At 40.4% G+C, this 22,196-nt stretch overlaps 1 protein-coding gene across 1 annotated transcript in view; it reads left to right on the forward strand.

The window, feature by feature from the left end:
- LOC126091983 (uncharacterized) overlaps positions 1-22,196 on the forward strand; it is a 288,438-nt gene that overhangs the window by 82,655 nt on the left and 183,587 nt on the right. Inside the window, exons 5-7 of the mRNA XM_049907347.1 lie at positions 5,111-5,283; positions 10,384-10,502; positions 17,963-18,130. Coding sequence (XP_049763304.1) covers positions 5,220-5,283; positions 10,384-10,502; positions 17,963-18,130 — 351 coding nt within the window. The 5' untranslated portion in view covers positions 5,111-5,219. The remainder of the gene's footprint in view (positions 1-5,110; positions 5,284-10,383; positions 10,503-17,962; positions 18,131-22,196) is intronic.

The following is a 22,196-nucleotide window of genomic DNA, read 5'->3' on the forward strand; positions in this document are numbered from 1 at the left end:
TATACGGTATATAGGCAGTGATTATCTCTTTCTCTGTGACTTCTTCCGTCTCCACACACTGTACTGTAGAGGTGGAGCGGAAAGCACGTCTGATTTTCCATTCGGAGTACAAGGCCGGTAAGACAACAATCTCAGGGTTCTGTCTCTGGTTACTAATGGCTGTCCTCTCGCTGATGGTAGTATTCGACTTGATCGGTTTAGTTCTCGTCAGAGCCAGGAAACATACCAGTGTCTTGGCACAGACATCTAAATACTGGGACAGCATCGTTAGAGAGGCTATCGAAATTCGTACCAGGGATGGACTCATCAACCAAGATTGTGGCTACAACCTCAGCAGGGCATGGGAACCAGCATTGAGTCTAATTAAAAAGACACTCAGCTAAGGAAATGAATGGGTGACTAGGGCAGACGAGGCAATTACACTGATGCCACCATAGATGCCGACGCCACTGTCTCAGCGACCACTGACGTGCGGGGGCGGACCGTGGAGAGAACGCCTCGCGAGGGGAGGGGATTTAATACTCCCGCCTGCTCTCAGGAGCTCAGTTCATCAGCGGACCTGACGGTGGCGACATGTCTGATTGCCGAAATATTGTGCCCATTGGACACTATGGACCAGCAGTACACCCGTGGACTCTTCAACCAATATCAGCAATGGTGACAAAGTTTGTCATTAATTAGATGTTCACATTTATGCTTATGGTTTAACCACTTAGGTTCTAAGATGTTTTTGGTTTAATTCAATATGTTTATATATATATATGAATATAATAGAGGGAAACATTCCACGTGGGAAAATATATTTAAAAAGAAAGATGATGAGACTTACCGAACAAAAGCGCTGGCAGGTCGATAGACACACAAACAAACACAAACATACACACAAAATTCTAGCTTTCGCAACCAACGGTTGCCTCGTCAGGAAAGAGGGAAGGAGAAGGAAAGACAAAAGGATATGGGTTTTAAGGGAGAGGGTAAGGAGTCATTCCAATCCCGGGAGCGGAAAGACTTACCTTAGGGGGAAAAAAGGACAGGTATACACTCGCACACACACACATATCCATCCACACATACACAGACACAAGCAGACATTTGTAAAGGCAAAGAGTTTGGGCAGAGATGTCAGTCGGGACGGAAGTACAGAGGCAAAGATGATGTTGAAAGACAGGTGAGGTATGAGCGGCGGCATATTGAAATTAGAAATTAGCGGAGATTGAGGCCTGGTGGATAGCGAGAAGAGAGGATATGCTGAAGGGCAAGTTCCCATCTCCGGAGTTCTGACAGGTTGGTGTTAGTGGGAAGTATCCAGATAACCCGGACGGTGTAACACTGTGCCAAGATGTGCTGGCCGTGCACATCCTACTCCCAACATCACCACTGCTGAAGCCCAGGCTATCCGTGATCTGAAGGCTGACCAATCCATCGTCATTCTTCCGGCGGACAAGGGTTCCACGACTGTGGTACTTGATCGTCGGGAGTATGTGGCTGAGGGACTGCGTCAGCTTTCAGACAACACTACTTACAAAGTTTGCCATGGTAATCCCATTCCTGATGTCCAGGCGGAGCTTCAAGGAATCCTCAGAACCTTAGGCCCCCTACAAAACCTTTCACCTGACTCCATCAACCTTGACCCCACCAACACCCCGCACCCCTACCTTCTACCCTCTTCCCAAAATTCACAAATCCAATCATCCCGGCCGTCCCATTGTAGCTGGTTACCAAGCCCCCACAGAACGCATCTCTGCCTACGTAGATCAACACCTTCAACCCATTACATGCAGTCTCCCATCCTTCATCAAAGACACCAACCACTTTCTCGAACGCCTGGAATCCCTACCCAGTCTGTTACCCCCGGAAACCATCCTTGTAACCATTGATGCCACTTCCTTATACACAAATATTCCGCATGTCCAGGGCCTCGCTGCGATGGAGCACTTCCTTTCATGCCGATCACCTGCCGTCCTACCTAAAACCTCTTTCCTCATTACCTTAGCCAGCTTCATCCTGACCCACAACTTCTTCACTTTTGAAGGCCAGACATACCAACAATTAAAGGGAACAGCCATGGGTACCAGGATGGCCCCCTCGTACGCCAACCTATTCATGGGTCGCTTAGAGGAAGCCTTCTTGGTTACCCAGGCCTGCCAACCCAAAGTTTGGTACAGATTTATTGATGATATTTTCATGATCTGGACTCACAGTGAAGAAGAACTCCAGAATTTCCTCTCCAACCTCAACTCCTTTGGTTCCATCAGATTCACCTGGTCATACTCTAAATCCCATGCCACTTTCCTTGACGTTGACCTCCACCTGTCCAATGGCCAGCTTCACACGTCCGTCCACATCAAACCCACCAACAAGCAACAGTACCTCCATTATGACAGCTGCCACCCATTCCACATCAAACGGTCCCTTCCCTACAGCCTAGGTCTTCGTGGCAAACGAATCTGCTCCAGTCCGGAATCCTTGAACCATTACACCAACAACCTGAAAACAGCTTTTGCATCCCGTAACTACCCTCCCGACCTGGTACAGAAGCAAATAACCAGAGCCACTTCCTCATCTCCTCAAACCCGGAACCTTCCACAGAAGAACCCCAAAAGTGCCCCACTTGTGACAGGATACTTTCCGGGACTGGATCAGATTCTGAATGTGGCTCTCCATCAGGGATACGACTTCCTCAAATCCTGCCCTGAAATGAGATCCATCCTTCATGAAATCCTCCCCACTCCACCAAGAGTGTCTTTCCGCCGTCCACCTAACCTTCGTAACCTCTTAGTTCATCCCTATTAAATCCCCAAACCACCTTCCCTACCCTCTGGCTCCTACCCCTGTAACCGCCCCCGGTGTAAAACCTGTCCCATGCACCCTCCCACCACCACCTATTCCAGTCCTGTAACCCGGAAGGTGTACACGATCAAAGGCAGAGCCACGTGTGAAAGCACCCACGTGATTTACCAACTGACCTGCCTACACTGTGAAGCATTCTATGTGGGAATGACCGGCAACAAACTGTCCATTCGCATGAATGGACACAGGCAGACAGTGTTTGTTGGTAATGAGGATCACCCTGTGGCTTTGTCCGCCGCTCGTGGTCTCGCGGTAGCGTTCTCGCTTCCCGAGCACGGGGTCCCGGGTTCGATTCCCGGCGGGGTCAGGGATTTTCACCTGCCTCGAGATGACTGGGTGTTTGTGTTGTCCTCATCATTTCATCATCATCCAGGAAAGTGGCGAAATTGGACTGAGCAAAGATTGGGTAATTGTACGGGCGCTGATAACCACGCAGTTGAGCGCCCCACAAACCAAACATCATCATCATCATCATCACCCTGTGGCTAAACATGCCTTGGTGCACGGCCAGCACATCTTGGCACAGTGTTACACCGTCCGGGTTATCTGGATACTTCCCACTAACACCAACCTGTCAGAACTCCGGAGATGGGAACTTGCCCTTCAGCATATCCTCTCTTCTCGCTATCCACCAGGCCTCAATCTCCGCTAATTTCTAATTTCAATCTGCCGCCGCTCATACCTCACCTGTCTTTCAACATCATCTTTGCCTCTGTACTTCCGTCCCGACTGACATCTCTGCCCAAACTCTTTGCCTTTACAAATGTCTGCTTGTGTCTGTGTATGTGTGGATGGATATGTGTGTGTGTGCGAGTGTATACCTGTCCTTTTTTCCCCCTAAGGTAAGTCTTTTCGCTCCCGGGATTGGAATGACTCCTTACCCTCTCCCTTAAAACCCATATCCTTTTGTCTTTCCTTCTCCTTCCCTCTTTCCTGACGAGGCAACCGTTGGTTGCGAAAGCTAGAATTTTGTGTGTATGTTTGTGTTTGTTTGTGTGTCTATCGACCTGCCAGCGCTTTTGTTCGGTAAGTCTCATCATCTTTCTTTTTAAATATATATATATATATATATATAGACACACACACAGGTTATATATATATATACACAAAGGTTGATCTCTCAAAAATGAGTGTTTTGAATGTATAATTTGGTTTGTAGCGTGTTGGAAAATAGGTCTATTACCTTGTTTCCAGATACCAATTTCAATTTTTTGATGAGTTTTTACTTGCTGTTACACATGTGTGATTTTTTTAAAAACTGATGAAATTCATTACCACAAATTTTTGTATAAACATTGTAGTGTACATTTAATTTCTTTCACTTACACAGAATTTATATGAAATATTGGAGAGGATTCAAATTTTTAATCATTTACACCAATTACATGTGTTTTTGTTCGTATTTTGGGGGTTTTAACATTTTCCTTGATTCTGCATTTTCCTCAGTCTTGCATTTTTAAAGCATGGACCACATGAAAATGTAAAATAGGGGTCACACTGTAGCTTCTAGCTAGTTTTCGGGAAATATTTTAGGTCTGCTTCTCAAGACTGTCAATACCTGCTGCTATGAACCCGTAGATGTCCCACTCTGTCCGCAGCTCGTGGTCGTGCGGTAGAGTTCTCGCTTCCCACGCCCGGGTTCCCGGGTTCGATTCCCGGCGGGGTCAGGGATTTTCTCTGCCTTGTGATGACTGGGTGTTGTGTGATGTCCTTAGGTTAGTTAGGTTTAAGTAGTTCTAAGTTCTAGGGGACTGATGACCATAGCTGTTAAGTCCCATAGTGCTCAGAGCCATTTGAACCATTTGTCCCACTCTATACACTGTAAGTTAACGTCCCGTCTCAGTAATTTTACGTGGTCAGGATATTTCCGCACTACTGAGTATGGACTTTTTTGAATCAGTTTACAGCTATTACAATAGGATTAGCTTGAGAGGTACAAAAACCAGTGAAATTCCCACACAATTTTTTTTTTTGACATTTAGATCTTTATATTATATTCAGGCTCCACATACAAATGGAGCAGAATTATGTAAACACTTCAGTGTAGTTTTATTGTTGCAATTAAGGGAATACATACTCGACTACTTGAAGGGAAATAATTGAATAAATAAAATTGTACTTTGTGTAATTTAGTGTATTAAATTATACATTCTGTATTGTAATGTTCTTTTCTGTTAAGAGTGAATTGTTATGCAACTCTTCAAAGAATTGTTAAGACTTATTTAATCGATTTTGATTAAGGATCACTGTTACTTTTCAGACTGATCGGAAGAGAAGTCCATTGGAATGGAATTTTCTTGAGGACAAATGTGGTGCAGTACTTCGCACCTCCATTTTCAGTTAACTTGAATGGACAGCCTGACGCCATTATGCTGCTTGAGATACTTCTCATATTTGGTTTAAGTATTTGGAATGGCTCACATGCACATTTAGGTAAATGTTGATGAACAATGTTGTCAGTGAAACATTATTTTATTAGTTGACTCTAATGAAGCACTATGAAACCAGTGTAAAAAGTAAGTAAAGTAGGTTTATAAGTACAGAGTATACATTGGATGTGAATTTAATGTTGTAAGTTTTTGACATCTGCATGAGAAAGACAAGTGTTAAACTAAAAGTCTTAGACAACAAAAATAACACATCTACTTTCTGGATCACAAAAACTCAGTAGCGCGAGAGAAAACAATGTTCATTATAACTGAAGACAACACTATGTTCGTTATGGCTAAGGCTGCAGGCTTGTGGAACACAGAATGGAGCTAATACCTTCTGTAACTCTCACCTCCTAAACCAACTGTGAGTGAAATGTTCACGTCACTAGCCAGAACAAATACAACTCTCAAGAACGTAACAAAACGTGAAAAAGATAGCTCTTGGGGGATTAAATACAGGTAAAGAAATTCTTGTGAATGTATGCTTTCCCGGCGTATACAGCTGGCGAAGAGTTCTCGGGCTTCCAGCCGGGTGGTGGTGTCTTCAAACTGCGATGTTTCGACGAGTGACATACTCGTCATCTTCTGGCCCTTTACTTTATATACTCGTAATAGACGTAAGCTATCATGTAATGAAACTGTATTTATTTGGATCAAAGGCAAAGGTACTTGTGAATATGTAAAATTTGTTGGTGACTGTACTTTGTATTTTCATAAATAAAGTGATTTGTAGCATAGCTGAGAACCGGACAAGGGTACATCTAGAACCTGTCGGCCATAGAGTGAGAACAGCATGTTACGTCAGCTCTCTGAACGCTTGACCTTTGACCCCGTGCGATAAGGCCCGCCGCGCCATCGTGGCAGCGCGCCAGCGGCAGACTTAGCGCTCTAACGACGGGCGCACTCTAGTGCGACTAGTGCGCCCGTCCGGGATAACACGCCGCTGGCACTGTGAAATATGCTAAGTCCCAATCAAGGTCACGTGCTATCGCGCGTCTATAAAAGCGAGCGAGCGCTGCGCAGCAGCTCATTCGCGCTGCTGCTGCTGCACAGGCAACTGCATTGAACGCTGTCACGATGCCTTATTACAGAAGATATCGCCGACGTTCAAGACAGACAATATATAAAACAATTGAAGACGTGGAGATGACAACATCAGCTGCAGACAAAAAAAAGAATACTATAAAGTCTGTCTCAGCACACTCTCTACTGGATGGACCAGCAGTCTTCTGTGGATGCAGACTGAACTTCAGCATAGCCATCAACGATTCTTTCACACATGGCAACGGATGGTTAACCGTCGCTATTGTACGAGGTGTTTCTGGAGTTCCAAATGTATCCGGCGTCGAGAGCTTTGTCTACCGTGATGTAATCGCATATAGGACCTATCATGTTCTCGCTCTATGGCCGACAGGTTCTAGATGTACCCTTGTCCGGTTCTCAGCTATGCTACAAATCACTTTATTTATGAAAATACAAAGTACAGTCACCAACAAATTTTACATATTCACAAGTACCTTTGCCTTTGATCCAAATAAATACAGTTTCATTACATGATAGCTTACGTCTATTACGAGTATATAAAGTAAAGGGTGAGGGTGACATATAAGTAGATTTGCCGAAGTCTTTATTAGCATTTTCAGTAACGTGATAGGTCCTATATGCGATGACATCACGGTCGACAAAGCTCTCGAGGCCGGATACATTTGGAACTCCAGAAACACCTCGTACAATAGCGACGGTTAACCATCCGTTGCCATGTGTGAAAGAATCGTTGATGTCTATGCTGAAGTTCAGTCTGCATCCACAGAAGACTGCTGGTCCATCCAGTAGAGAGTGTGCTGAGACAGACTTTATAGTATTCTTTTTTTTGTCTGCAGCTGATGTTGTCATCTCCACGTCTTCAATCGTTTTATATATTGTCTGTCTTGAACATCGGCGATATTTATTCTAAAATTGGTCAAGATTTTTTGACATTCTTACAGTCATTTACTGAGATTGAAGACTATTGCATTGCTTTGGAGCGGTGTGGTGTTACTGGCGCGTATTCTCATATGCATGCTTATGTGAAATCCTTCGAAGATGTTTATGTGAATGATTTACGGGACTTTGTTTCTATTATTGGTGGTACGTGTGATGTGCAACCCTGTAGGTCAAAAAAGAGCTCTTTTAAATACATATCTGAAGAAGATACAGATTGTTATTTTAATGTATCTGTTTCGAAGCTATCTTTCCATATACAATTATTTTACTACTGCAAGAATAACCCAGTGTTCCGTTTAACCCATCCGTTTATTGTGTCCCGATGCGATGTTTCGACGAGTGACATACTCGTCATCTTCTGGCGAAGATGACGAGTATGTCACTCATCGAAACGTTGCAGTTTGAAGACACTGCCACCCGGCTGGAAGCCTGAGAACTCTTCGCCAAAGAAATTCTTATTATTCCAGTGACTAAGACAGCATTAAGCCATCAGCACATGGACTGTGCATTCAAAGAGTGATGTTGAACCTAGCAGATTTCTGATGTCATATCATGGAAAAGCACAATGGCGAGTCTTTCAGTATGTGCAAAGCAATAACGAGGATGACATATATTCTGAATGGGTGTTTGAACTTGGACCACTGAATGGAAGCACACCACTTATGTCACAAGAATGCCATCTGTTTTTAGTACACAGCCTCGATACACAATATTGGCTTTCACTTAAAACCTATGTTTGGTTGGTTTTATGTTGTAACATAACATCTTATGAATATATGGTGTTTCAAAGCACCAGCCAATTGATCTCTCGAAAACCTGTGATTTATAGGTGGTACAATTTGTTGTGATAAAGTTGTAGGAAACATCATGTTAGTGGTTAAATAATTTTCAAATTATAACTAGCGTGTTATGGAAATATAACATTTTGAGTTAAAGGCACATTGAAGATCCATGAAAAACAAATTTTTCTTGGTGTGATTTATTAGAGTTACATTTCAGTTAATAATGTGTCAGCAGTTAATGCCTTTAGAAGATAATAACATTCAAGACAATGTCACATGTTGTGGAAGTTCAGTGTATAGTATTGAACAGAGATGCTGAGACAAGTGTTAATTTGTATTGCACTATTTGTAATGGAATTTTTGTGAGCTGATGTCCTTACTGACTGTGTTTGGAACTTTCCTTTCTGCCTTATAAAATGTTCATGGAGACTGAAGTTTTTACTTATGTATACTACAGACAGAACAACAGGATTAGTATACAGACAAGGAATAAATGTGCATTTTAATAGAGGTGACTTAAGAATTTTACAGTTGCCCATTTCGTAAACAATGCGATTTGCGACCCAGAGACAGCTGACAAGTGTTACTGGAGCATACTGTGAGCATTCGGCCGTACATTGAACTTGACATGCCTAGTGTTGATGTTTGAAAGCACGGTCTAAGTGTCATTAGCTTTAGGATGACCGTAAGGAAGAAGAGTGACCATGATAAATGCCAGGATATATTATAGTCGAGTGATTTGGGAGAGCTCGACAGGTGGTATCCTTCAGCCATTGTGCATAGGGTAACTAATAAAATCCCATTTGAATATACCTGGTAATGAGGAATGTCACACCAAATTAAAAATGTTGGCACCAAGATGAGTATACTAAAATATTCACAAACCGGGCATGCCATTGAGACATGCTGTGTATGTGAGTTGCGTTTGTGTGAGTGTGTCTGTTGTCTTTTTTCCATAAAGGCCTTGTTGGCCTAAAGCTCATTTTGTGACAGTCTTTTTGTTGTGCCTATCTGTGACTCAGCATCTTGCTATATGGCGAGTAGCAACTATCTTTTTCTTAATATTATTACATTCCTTCCTGGATTTTCCATAGTTTGATTTAGATACGGAAGTTATTTAGTTAAGAAGTAAATCACAATAAAATTAAAATAAATATCCTTGTGGGTTCAGAATGTATGTTTGTACAACTCACTGATTGTTTTTTGCCTTTTGTATTCCCATTTCTGTTTTATCTGCATACAGGAGCAGTTTAACATTCTTGAACTTGTCTTATTCCTCTATGTAGGTGGGGCATTCAGACTTTAGACTGTAATAATTAACAGGTGAAGTTGAGACGCCAGGTTTTTCACCATATATCTCAGCCCAAACATTGTATCATTGTTGTTGTTGTGGTTATTATTATTATAATATTATTGTCACAGTGCCGCCTCCCCCCCCCTCCCCCCCTCCCCTCCCCCCCATATACAGGGTGTTACAAAAAGGTACGGCCAAACGTTCAGGAAACATTCCTCACACATAAATAAAGAAAAGATGTTATGTGGACATGTGTCCGGAAACGCTTAATTTCCATGTTAGAGCTCATTTTAGTTTCGTCAGTATGTTCTTCCACCTACGCTCAATGGAGCACGTTATCATGATTTCATACAGGATACTCTACCTGTGCTGCTAGAACATGTGCCTTTACAAGTACAACACAACATGTGGTTAATGCACGATGGAGCTCCTGCACATTTCAGTCAAAGTGTTCGTACGCTTCTCAACAACAGATTCGGTGACTGATGGATTGGTAGAGGCGGACCAATTCCATGGCCTCCACGCTCTCCTGAACTCAACCATCTTGACTTTCATTTATGGTGGCATTTGAAAGCTCTTGTCTACGCAACCCCGGTACCAAATGTAGAGACTCTTCGTGCCCGTATTGTGAATGGCTGTGATACAATACTCCATTCTCCAGGGCTGCATCAGCGCATCAGGGATTCCATGCGACGGTGGGTGGATGCATGTATCCTCGCTAACGGAGGACATTTTGAACATTTCCTGTAACAAAGTGTTTGAAGTCACGCTGGTATGTTCTGTTGCTGTGTGTTTCCATTCCATGATTAATGTGATTTGAAGAGAAGTAATAAAATGAGCTCTAACATGGAAAGTAAGCGTTTCCGGACACATGTCCACATAACATATTTTCTTTCTTTGTGTGTGAGGAATGTTTTCTGAAAGTTTGGCCGTACCTTTTTGTAACACCCTGTATATGGCAGAATCATTTCAAAAATTCCTTTTAAATCAAATAATGTTACTTTTTATTTCTATTTACTCATGTGATGCTTTATTGTTACAGAGCATCCAGAATTGTGTGTGGTGAGTTCTTTGGAAACACCGTATTTCACTCCCTGGCTTGAAACTCCTCGCAAGGCACGTGGCTGTTGGGCGACTCCTCATGCTTCCAGTGTAGCTGAGGTGTGCATAATTGTAAACGATTCACATAGTTAAAATTTTCTAAACAATTTTTTCTGCTCATTATATTTATTTGAAAAAGCTTATTATTGTTATTAAATTTGTTTAATGCATGTCTTGAAACATACATCCATTTTTTCTTCAAATAAATCAGGTGTTTTACAATGGTCACTGTGAAAATTGTGAGAGTTATTGGTGTTGATCCAGTTTCACACTTCTAGGATCTTGCATGAAAATAGCAGTGTGTGTGTGTGTGTGTGTGTGTGTGTGTGTGTGTGTGTGTTTCAGTAACAGCTATTCATTCCAGTTATTGTTCCGTTCAGCCTTGGATTTGAAACAGGAGCATGTCTGTGTGAAAATTCCTGAAAGTTAAATGGATGTTGAATATCACCCCTTATTGGGATCTGTGTTTCTCTTTGAGACTTATCTTTTGTTTAACAGTTTGACACTGGAAAAAAAAAAAAAAAAAAAAAAAAAAAAAAGAAGTTGAAGAAGAAAGTGGGTCGGAATGTTCACAATAGTGCAAAAAGAGCGACCAATGAACAGCAGTAAAAAGTTAAAGGGCAGTGTCACTGTCACTGTATGCTGACTAGTTTGATGTGTGTGGGGTGATTATAAAATAAAATTAAAAAATTCAAAAAAATCACTATAACAAATGACAAAGTATGTGCAAGACTAGAGGTAGAAAATAAATACTGTCCCTGTTGTAACCCTAAAAGGAAAATATTAGCAAATTCCATTGATTTGATTTCACAAAAAATAGCATGTCATAGTTATTTTTAATCTGACATTAGGTATGGTATCATTTCTGGGGAAGTACAACTAGTGTATCTCGAATACTAAAACTGCAGGGGAAACTTATAAGATACACGTGTACTGCACAGAAACAGAATCTGTTGCTCATTACTTTGGAAACTACAAATCATAACTGCTCCCTGCATGTGCATTTATGAAATTATAATGTTCCTACACAGCAGACAAAAATTATGTGCGGAGAATCATTTGAACCACACATAAAGTGAAATTATATGCATGGACTCACAGTATAAGGGGATGACAATATATAACAACTTGTGAATTCTTCTCGGGTTATCAGCTGAGTAGTGGCGTTATCTTGTCACAACGTTTCAATGAGTTTCGTATCCATCATCTTCTGGCGAAGTGTCGGGATGCTGTGTTCTGCACCTTAGTACAAAGAGCCAGGTCGATCTGTGACAGCGAGAGTTTGCCGCGTGAGTTAGCACTTCTGCGGGAAACCTTCAGTAAGAATGGATGCACCAAGACAAAAATAAGACACACCTTGTGTGCAGACAAGAGGCGGGAGGTGAACCAGAAGAAGACGAAGCAGAACGTGTGGTGTTTCTGCCGTATGCTGGACCGCCAACAGCAAAGATCGCAAGAATATTCAAGAAGCAAGAAATAATGACCATCTTTCGCGCACCGAAAAAAGTCAGAGATATACTTGACTCAACCAAAGACCAACTGGGGCCACAGACGCTGGGCATTTACAGTACTGAATGTGAATGTGGGATGGAATATATCGGCCAGACAAAACAATGCATCTCCCAGCGCTGTACTGAACACATCAGGAATGTATGACTAGGACAGACAAACAAGTTCACTGTAGCAGAACATAGCATTATCGAGAGACACACCTTCGAATTCGAAAAAACAAAGAAACTGTGCAGTGCCAACGGTTTCTGGGACTCGATCATCAAAGAGGCAGTGAAGATACGTCTGCACAACAATTTAGTAAACAGGGATAGCTGTTTTCAGCTCAGTGCAGTGAGGAATCTCACAGTTGACAAAATATGTCAGGAATGCTCTGATCTGAAGGCAGTGGCATCCGCAGACAGATTGGATAGCCACCGAGCCTCGATGCCGGTCCACGCCATAGCTTATGGCTTGGAGGAGCTGCAATTTGTAAGAATTTGCTCCTAATCACTTACGAAGAATTTCCCTCGCTATTGGCTGAGGTGTATTCAGTTCCGCACTAGCTTCATAGGTGGACTTCATGGTACTTTGCAACATAATGTCCCTCAATTCGTCCACTGCCTGTCCTGGATGCCCAGTTGACTTTAACATTTTATGTAACTGTATCATTTGTTATGTTTAACAATTTACTTCTACCAATTTTTTGAAATGTTGCAGTGATTTTATAGATACCATTTATAATGTAACAGATGTCAACTGTAAACATAAAATAATTTACAGGTGGCTTTCTGTCAATATTTAAGAGCTATATTCCCCAGAAAACTGTCAAGCATGGCACAAATAATACAGAAAAAATCCTTAAATTATGAAAGGAATCAAAGTATCATGTGCAGTGAAAACAAAGTGATATGAAATCGAACAATGGAAACTCCAGGTAGTAAAATAAACAGTGTAGGAAATGATAGATTGTTACTTACTGTAAAGAAGACACATTAAGTTGCACATAGGCACAACTAAAAAGACACTTACATAAAGCTTTCCACCACAGCCTTTGTCAGCCAATGAGAAACTCACACCATTCATACACACTAGCAATTACACCTCATGCACATGTGATTGCCAGCTCCAGCAGCTTGGGCGAGTATTACAGCCCAAGCTGTCTGAGTTGGCGGTTGTGGGTGCATGAGTTGTGCTTACTTGTGTGTATGAATGGTGTGTGTTTCTCTTTGGCTGATGTAGGCAGTGGCTGAAAGCTTTATGTAAATGTCTTTTAATTGTGCCTGTCTGCAACTTAACATGTCTTCTTTACAATAAGTAGCTCTCTGTCTTTTTCTACATTGTCGATATTTTTGCAAAGTGATAGTGATATGAAATACTTAGTGTAAAGAGAGAAGTGGGACTGACTTCAGTTTTCAACTTATAACATACAGCTCTAAGGAAACTGCTTGAGGGGAAAAAAGCCTGTGTAGTAAATTAGGTCCCAACATTAAATCTGTATTAGCAGTAGCTAATGGGGAATGGGAAATCAATTAAGGCATGTCATAACTTTAATATTATAGGAAACGGCCAAAAAGTAAGTGATACCAGTCAGGTAAATAATCACTTATTAGAAATAGCATGAAGATTGATGTGGACAGTGTGAAGGATGAAGCAATAGAATACATGCAAGAAGCAATGTCAGAGACATTCAATCAAATCACAGTGACTCCATATTCTGAAAACAAATTAAGTATGTTATTAATTCCCCCAAAAGCAAAAACTCTTATGGGATTGTTAATATCTCAAGTAAAACACTCAACATTTATAAAATTTAGATTGTCATAAATGCAATATATCACTTTCACATTGCATTTTTCTAGACAAATTGGTATATACTATTGTCATACACCCATACACCAATGGTAATAAGAAAGATATTAATAACAACTGATCATTCTGCTTACTTCCTTCTCCAAGACACTGCAAAAGATAATACGCGAAACAACTTTAACACACCTATGCTGAAATGAGATAGCCAGTCTCGATTTACATTTCAAAATTATCTTTCTATAGAACATGCGTTTTACTGTTCACAAATTAGGGTATGCAAAATTTAAATGACAAAATACTGCAATGTGGTATTTCCTGTGACTTATCAAAAGCATTAGATTGTGTAGCTGACAGTTTTTTTCTCAGAGAAGCTAAAATATTGTATCAGAGACCTTGCTACTAACTGGTTTTCATGCCAACCAACTAAAAGAATACAGTTTTGCATTAAGAAACTCAGGGAATGTGCACAAGAAAACGCTGTTATTTAGAATGGGGAATAATCCCTACAGATTTACCACACAGACTGGTTCTGTGTCTGCTCTTGTTCTTGTTATATATACATGATTTCCCATGGCGTATGACAAAGAATTACTCACACATCGACATCATATAATGAATGTAAGGAAGTGGTGGTTTGCTAGGCCATAAGGGCGACACCAATTGGACATATATTTATTTTGAAATGCCCTTGAATGTTAATGTCAATATGAAGAGCATTCAGAGTGTTATTGTAAGAAGTTCTGGCAATGAAAAGGCCAGAATAACAGTAATAGTGGGTGCACTAGCAGATGGAAGGATGCTCCCCTCCCCCTTCCCCCCTCCCCCTCTCTCCCACTCCACCCATATGTGATTCTTCACAGGAAAATGATACTGAAAGAAACTTATCTTTAAACGCCAAGAAAATAAGTGGATGACAAAGACTTGATTTCCTTACTTAACACAAGGGAATTTTTTACTGGATTCTTTTAGGGGACACCTCACATAGGCAGTTAAGGATCCGATAGTAAAGAACAACACAGACTTGCTAATAATTTATGGCAGTATGAGCTCACAATTTCAAGTAATGGATGTTGTTGTGAATAGACGTGTTGAGGCTCACCTGCGGCAGATTTACAGTGAGTGGCATCTTCAAGGAGGCCATGCCGTGCCTCTTAAGGGAGAAGTTGAAAATATCCATGCTGGGCCAATGGATCCTTACGGACTGGGACAGAATTTCAAGTGAATCTATTATGAAAGGATACAAAAAGTGGTGTATATCCAATGCTACGGATAGTTCAGAAGATGACACTCTGGGAGGACTGTAGGAAGGAAAAAATATTAGTAAGCTTACAAATGAAGATAGCAACAGCATTGATGATGATGATGATGATGATGATGATGATGATGATGGTTAAGAATATTGATACCACAGATATAGTAAGCAAAAAAGAAATGAAAATAAAAGTTAAGGTAAACCATTTGTTGTTGTTTAGTTTGTTTCTTCTTTTAGTGTTAGAATTTAAACAGTCAATAAATGGCATAAGTTTAGATTAGGTATAATTTTAACAAATTGACAAAACAGTTTGTAATTTTGATTAGTCAATAATTGAGCTCAGGGGTAGTGGGGGGGGGGGGGGGGGGGGGGGATCTCAAGGAGCCTCTATGGGAGGGCCTTGTATTATATTGAGAGTCGTCCTGTACTTAGGTGAATGCTGCAGAATTTTTGCTAGGAGGCCCTTACAAATCTTCCATACAGTCCCGATCTCTCCTCATGTGATTTTCATTTTTTTTGGAGCCCTGGAGAAAGACATTCATCGCCGTAGATTTGATTCGGATGAAGAGGTGCATACTCATATACAGTTGTGGTTCCAGAAGCAACCACAAACATTTTTCCATGAACTCATTGTCAGTCTTGTCTCACAGTCGGATAAATGTATTGAAAGTTATGGTGATTACTTTTGAAATAATGGACAGTTTACTTAATTTTTTTCATTTGTCTCATTTTCTTTTGACTGCCGCTTATGAGGTATGTATATGTGTGAGACTGAACATAAGTGACATAACTTTCTCATTCCACATCATCGCGAGATTTCACAGTGGTAGTCCTTAGAACATGGAAATAATTTAAAAATTGGTAAAGGAAATCAGTTTTGTATTTTGAGAAATGATTGAGGATGACAGTCACATTCAGAACCCCTGAGTTTGGATTGCCAGTTATCTGCAAGATGCTGCCGAAGAGTCTTTGTGCCAGGAAGGATACAAATAAGTAGATATGACTTTGTCTAAACTCAGCACTTTGTGTCTTCATTCTGTCTATGGAATGCTTTACAGTTCAGTTGCACATGGTCAAGTTTAATTTTCAACAGTGTAACTGTTTTTGTTATTTATTTTTTTAGCATATGGAAAAAGTAGAGAACAATAACCATAGAAAACACATAAAACAAACATACGAGAGTGATAACAAACTAATGTAAAATTATAGTAATTGAACTTCCAGAGAGATATTAATATCACAACTCCACCAGAAGTCTATGTTCAGGGAACTTAGCACCACAATAACATTTGAAAAGACCTTTATGAAGTCATTCAAGTCCCCTTGAGATCTTACTGGGAATTCAGTAACAATGTGTTCTACTGTGTGCACCACTGTTTCACTTTGCAGCTGTGTGCAACATACCATTTGTAAAGGGATGCTTTGCATCTTGCGTGTCTGGGTTTGATTTCATTGAAGCAGCTCCAGACATTTATTGGCAGCTGCACACCTGTAGATGGTATGCTTGGGCCAGTGTTATTCTCCAGGCAGTGTCCAGTTAGATCTCTGGTACCCTTCTAAATCACAAGTAGTAAGTTGGCCAAGGCTGTTGAGATCCCACATTGACTTTCTTGATTTAAGCGTGGTATGTGAGAGAGTATGTTGTTGTTTGGAAAGTGCTTAGGAACGAATCAATCTGGCTTCAGCTGCCAGAGACTGTGGTTGTGTGTGTGTTTTTTGTCTATTTTCGACAAAGGCCTTGTTGGCCGAAAGCTCAGATTCTGACAGTCTTCTTGTTGTGTCTATCTGCGACTCAGCATCTTTACTGTATGGTGAGTAGCAACTATTTTTCTCATAATATTGCTAGGAACTAATTTGTTACATATGTTGCTTCACTCTCAATTTACTGCCTAAAATGTGAGATCTGATGGAGCTATATAAATATCAAAAGGAAGATTCATCTGAGAAAACTATACAATTACAAGAAGGCAGAATGTTTGGTAAGTATTTACCCTAAGGATGCAAAATTAAATTAATGCTAATGTTCCCCCTAAGTGTTCATCAAGGATTTTGGAGCAACTCTGAAATGTTTTTGATAACAAATGCCACTTCCAAATGCTGCCTCATATAAGGAGACAAACAATTTATTGGAAAAATATAGAATAACAGTGCTGAAAGCTAGGACTGTGTTGTTTCTACTTTAAATGCGTTTATTGGCAGTATTGGAATTTTGCCTCCTGAAGGTAAGCACTCAGCAGCCAGGCTGTCTCCTTTTAATGCTGTATTTTTTCTGAGTTAATTCTTGTTCTGATGGATAAATGTTGTCATCATTTCTTGTATGTTTGTTTATTTGGTTATGTACTGTACTGGTACTCAGTTGTCAGTCAGCAAGAGTGGAAAATGAAATTATGATTTTTTTGTCGAATGTTCTTGATCCGTTGTGCTTTTAATAGCGTACGTCAGTTTGTAAGCAGTTTGAGAGTCATATAAAGAAAAAAAAGTGTAAAAATTAGACACTTAGAATGGGGAGAAAGAAACTATTTTAGAATACCTAATCAAGACAAATGTTTCTACAAATAAAAGTCTTTAATTCCAGTTGTAGTTGCTGGCTTCTGTTTTAATACAATATACAGCATTTTGCACTCCATTGACTAAAATTTATACAGTTATCTTCATTTTGGAACTCGTATTTATCATTATCAGTCCCATTGTTTTGTGTTCTAGACCTTTTTTTTAAATTGGTTTTTGTACAATTTTCATTGTTGCATGTAAAATTTAATTGTTAATTGTTTGGAGATTTAGGTACAGCAGGCTCCATGGAATTAAACTGATTTAATGTAAACATGAACTCCAGTGTATTGTAATTTGTTAAACTCTTGACTGAAATATGTGAGAATACCTTTTGCAGACTGATGGACATTCTATTTCTAATTTTATAATCTTAAGTGAAAATGATATTAAACTGAACATTGATATCTGCAATCAACAGGTTCATGTACTAGTGTTACGAGGTCCACGTGTTTCGCCTTGGGTGAGTCTTGATGTCCTAGGATCTGGTTTGAGGAACAGTCTTGTTCTGGTTCTCACATCAGCCCATGCTGTTAACTGGAAGATAACTACAAGGCTTCCCAATGGAGTTACAGTGCCACATGTTATGGTAAGTGAAATGAGACCAAATTTTATGTTTCTGAGAAGAATTATAATGAGTTAAGTGTTTCATAATTAGAGAAAACATGTTTGGTGAAAGATCTTTTGATGAACCTCGATGTGCCACTCACATTGACCCATATAGAACAGTGACCAAAATTTCCAGAAGGTTATTGACCAAGGAAAGAAAATGTGTGCTTTGATGATGATTACAAAATCACAATTACAGTTTCTCACAGGTATGAAGACTTGACAGTATGATGGTTCCAGACTTGTGACAAAGTAACATGATCAGGATCGTCACAGACATATACACCTGAATGGAAAATAGAAAAGTCTGATGAAGCTGTCATGAGTAACACCACCCTAGGAACAGTAAAGTCTATCCTGGATACAGTACAGTTATACCAAGGGAAACAACGATGAATGCTGGATACAGCAGTGTTGGTGCCTACGATGGACTTTGAGATCGTCCTAAGACGATAGGGTGAAAGCACCCACCCAGACTAGGAGAGGCTCTCGAAGGCTGAATGACTGACTTCTGAGCTCTGGTGCCGATCTTTATAGCAGCCTGTTGCAGAATACTCGTGGCACTATTTTCTGGTCAAACGTGTGGCGCACACAGATAGGTCCCTTGGAAGCGGCAGCCTGTGTTAGTGCTGGTACCGGGGCCTGGTGGTGTCTGTCTTTACTGCAAAAGGGCACAACTGCAATGCTGAGGTGTGCAGGATCCATGTAGGCTGCATGTGTGCCTGAGGTGCCTGAAGTGTTGCCGATCGCTTTTGTGAAGATTGCCGGTATATCAGATCTTATCAGTGTTCAGCAAACTTTTAGTCTCTGTGGGCTGAATTGGCAAATGTTGAATACCTCGTGGACTGCTCCACTCAGATACCATCTTCAAGTTACACGTACAGTAGATTGGCGAAGGGGAACATTCTCACTGAGCAGTGTGCACTGTGCAGTACATTGCTCACAGATCAGGAGCACGTGTCTCCTTCCATCACCAGTATACAGACACCTGTTATAGCCATTCCTCCACATCATCGCACCAAGCCCATAGCATTAAGTTGCAGAAATTGTGCCCCAACTATTGTTCAGAGGATAAACACTAACCAGTGTCCTTATTACAAGCTAGGACACCTAACTAACGTATGCTTGGGAAAGCAGCAACAGCATAGGCACAGTTTATTAACAATCAGCAGACACAGAGTGTCAGATGGACAGATGTGCAGCAGGCATTAATCAATTGACGCACATACCGACACATTGGCGCCCCTCAATTCCAAGACGACAGAGAGGCAAGTTAGTATGTGAAAGAGATTCACATTCCCTGCCCAGCCACAGCTTGCTCATGCACAAGGTACTGCAAGATCAAGCATGTTATGTGGAACCGTTCAGTGTCCACTGATGCGAGAGTGCCTGTAAATACCTTGGCACGACACTTGCCAGTCTGTCTCACCAGTTCAGTGAAACATCAAGTACTGAAGTGTTTTTCTAGTTGGTTTAGGGTTTTATGTAGCTGCTGGCTCACTCCTTGTAGTAGAAGCTGAGTCAGAACACTTCATGAGATCTGTCACCCAATGCAACATCTGACATATTTATCTTTTCCTTTTAAACCAGTTTCTGTAGTTGATTCTCTTGAAGTAGAGATCCTGGTAATCAGTACCTCTGAAATTTTGTGTTTAACTGATGAAAGGCTTGACTTCTTCATTTTCTGTAGCTGTTATTGAAACAAAAGAAGATAACTTCTACTCATATCATGAAAAAGCACATCCACTGCTTTCTATATTTCCTTGAATGGATGCACAGGTCGTTAGCGTGACACGTGAATTAGAGTAGAACACAACTTTTTATACTGCAAATGCCTTGAAGGCTCGACATGACATTCAAGATTACAATATATTTCATTTGTTACAAAACCACCTTGTCTTTTATTTCCACTCTTGGAGAGTGTGGTTGCTCTTTATGATCAAGCCACCGCCAAGCTGCAACACCAAAATGTAAAAGGCCCAGCCCACAGTAGGTGAATCCATTTATTTGTCATAACAGCTGGCTCTTTTCTCGTATTCCACACCTCCCTTTTAATGTCTGCACATACGAAAAAACACCTGCATACAGTGTTTGTTCCACGACTTATGCTTTACTTAATATTATTCTGTTACAATCATCTCCCCTTGTACTACACAAGGAGTGAAATGTCATTTGCTTGAATGGCATGCAACACTACATATTCCCCCACTTAAAGGACGGAAGTCAGGACATCTCTCAATCTCAAAGTTGATTTCTCATTAATATACTGCTATAAAAAACCTGATTGCTTAAAAACACATGATATTATTTCCTTCTGTTAAATGGAAGGAAACTTCATTTTTAGTAACAATTCTTTTCAGCTTGAACAGTCCACATGTGTACTGCCGGTCTATAGTGTCCAACAGGCACAATATTTTGGTGATCAGACACGTCACCATCATCAGGTGCGTAGTTCGTCAGCACACCTGATGATGGCGACATGTCTGATCGCCGAAATATTGTGCTTGTTGGACACTATGGACCGAAAGTACACCTGTGGACTTTTTTCAGTTTTGTTGTTTCATTTCAGGTAAATTGTGCTTAACAGTGTTAGTCCACTTTGTGTAACTCCATCTTTTTTACTTCACATCCTCTGTGATGCAAGAAATTGTCCTTTAATGACCCATCTTTCTATATAGCAAGATATCATTTTAATATATATTTGTGTATCATGTCAACTTAGTTATGGTTTTCATTTTTATCAGTTTATTTAACAATGAATTGTCTGCAAGCCAGTATGCTCGAGAGTTTCTTGTTTACTTTTCGTATACATACAGAGTTAGTTACCTTTTATTCTTTCTCACATAATAATTACGAGGAGCTGCTTGTCAGGTATCTGCCTACTATTCAGTCTCTCGAGTCAAATCTCAGTAAAGGCTGTTGTCAACAAATGTGGAACATTCCTGCTCCAACAATTTTCGTCTCTACTATCAGGTAAGTCTATTTGATTATCGAACTAGTTTGGAGAAAACTTTCATATTGTGACCACCAGTCATTATACAGCTTCATACTTCTGTATTCACTGCACTTATATTCCTTCTAAGGGCAGCCACTGTGTCAAACCTCTACACCGTTATAGATGTGGGTGTAACCTTTTTTCCCTTAAAAAAATATAGTACACGTCATTCCCTCAATGGATTCACCTGAACAAGGTATAGACCATCCCTTATATGCGCCTGTCTAACCTTAACCTCTGTGCTATCTACATTAAGTGGTACAGGTCTTGTCTCCTGTAGATTCACCTCACGAAGGTGTAGCTCATTCCTTGTATGGATCCGCCTACCCTTTCCTTCTTCTACACCTCATTTGATAATTGGGTATGCTTCGTCTTAACTTCATCTGTAAACACAGTTACTAGCAGCCCTTTTGCTATCATTTCTCACTCTTAGCGATAAGTTTCTCCCTAATTGCTTTCAGCTGACATTAACTGATTGCTCTCTACCTAAATATTTTAACTCCTCTCTTCTAACTACTTTTTTTCCTTACTCTTGTTTATAACACATATAACATCACTACTCGCACATGCTTCTCATGCTTATGTATCTTGCTTCTACTTACTGGCAAATATAGCTTATCGTTTGCTTGGCAGTGTGGACTCAACAGCTAGAGTTGCTGTAATTTGTGTGTGAGATGCGTTTGCATGATGTGTACGTATGTGTTCTATCTCTGACGAAGGCCTTGTTGGCTGAAAGCTCTTTTTCTGACAGTTTTTTTTATTGTAACATCTGCAACTCAGCCTCAACGCTACAAGGTGAGCAGCAGCTGTCCATTTCATAATATTGTTACATTCCATCTGGGACATTCCGTTGTTGAATGTTTTCCTTTACTTTCTTATAATTACTAGATTTAGACGGTACAAAAGCTTTTACTCCTGGTATCTCTTGTGAATACACTAGGATAACATTAGCAGTTCATCTCCTATTATTCCTCATGGATCTATTCCTTATTGAATACTAGTTATCAAACCTTCTTGTTCTCTTGTCAACTCTTGCTTCTTATATAGCTAC

The sequence above is a fragment of the Schistocerca cancellata genome, chromosome 7, assembly GCF_023864275.1.
Source record: "Schistocerca cancellata isolate TAMUIC-IGC-003103 chromosome 7, iqSchCanc2.1, whole genome shotgun sequence".
NCBI lineage: Eukaryota > Metazoa > Arthropoda > Insecta > Orthoptera > Acrididae > Schistocerca > Schistocerca cancellata.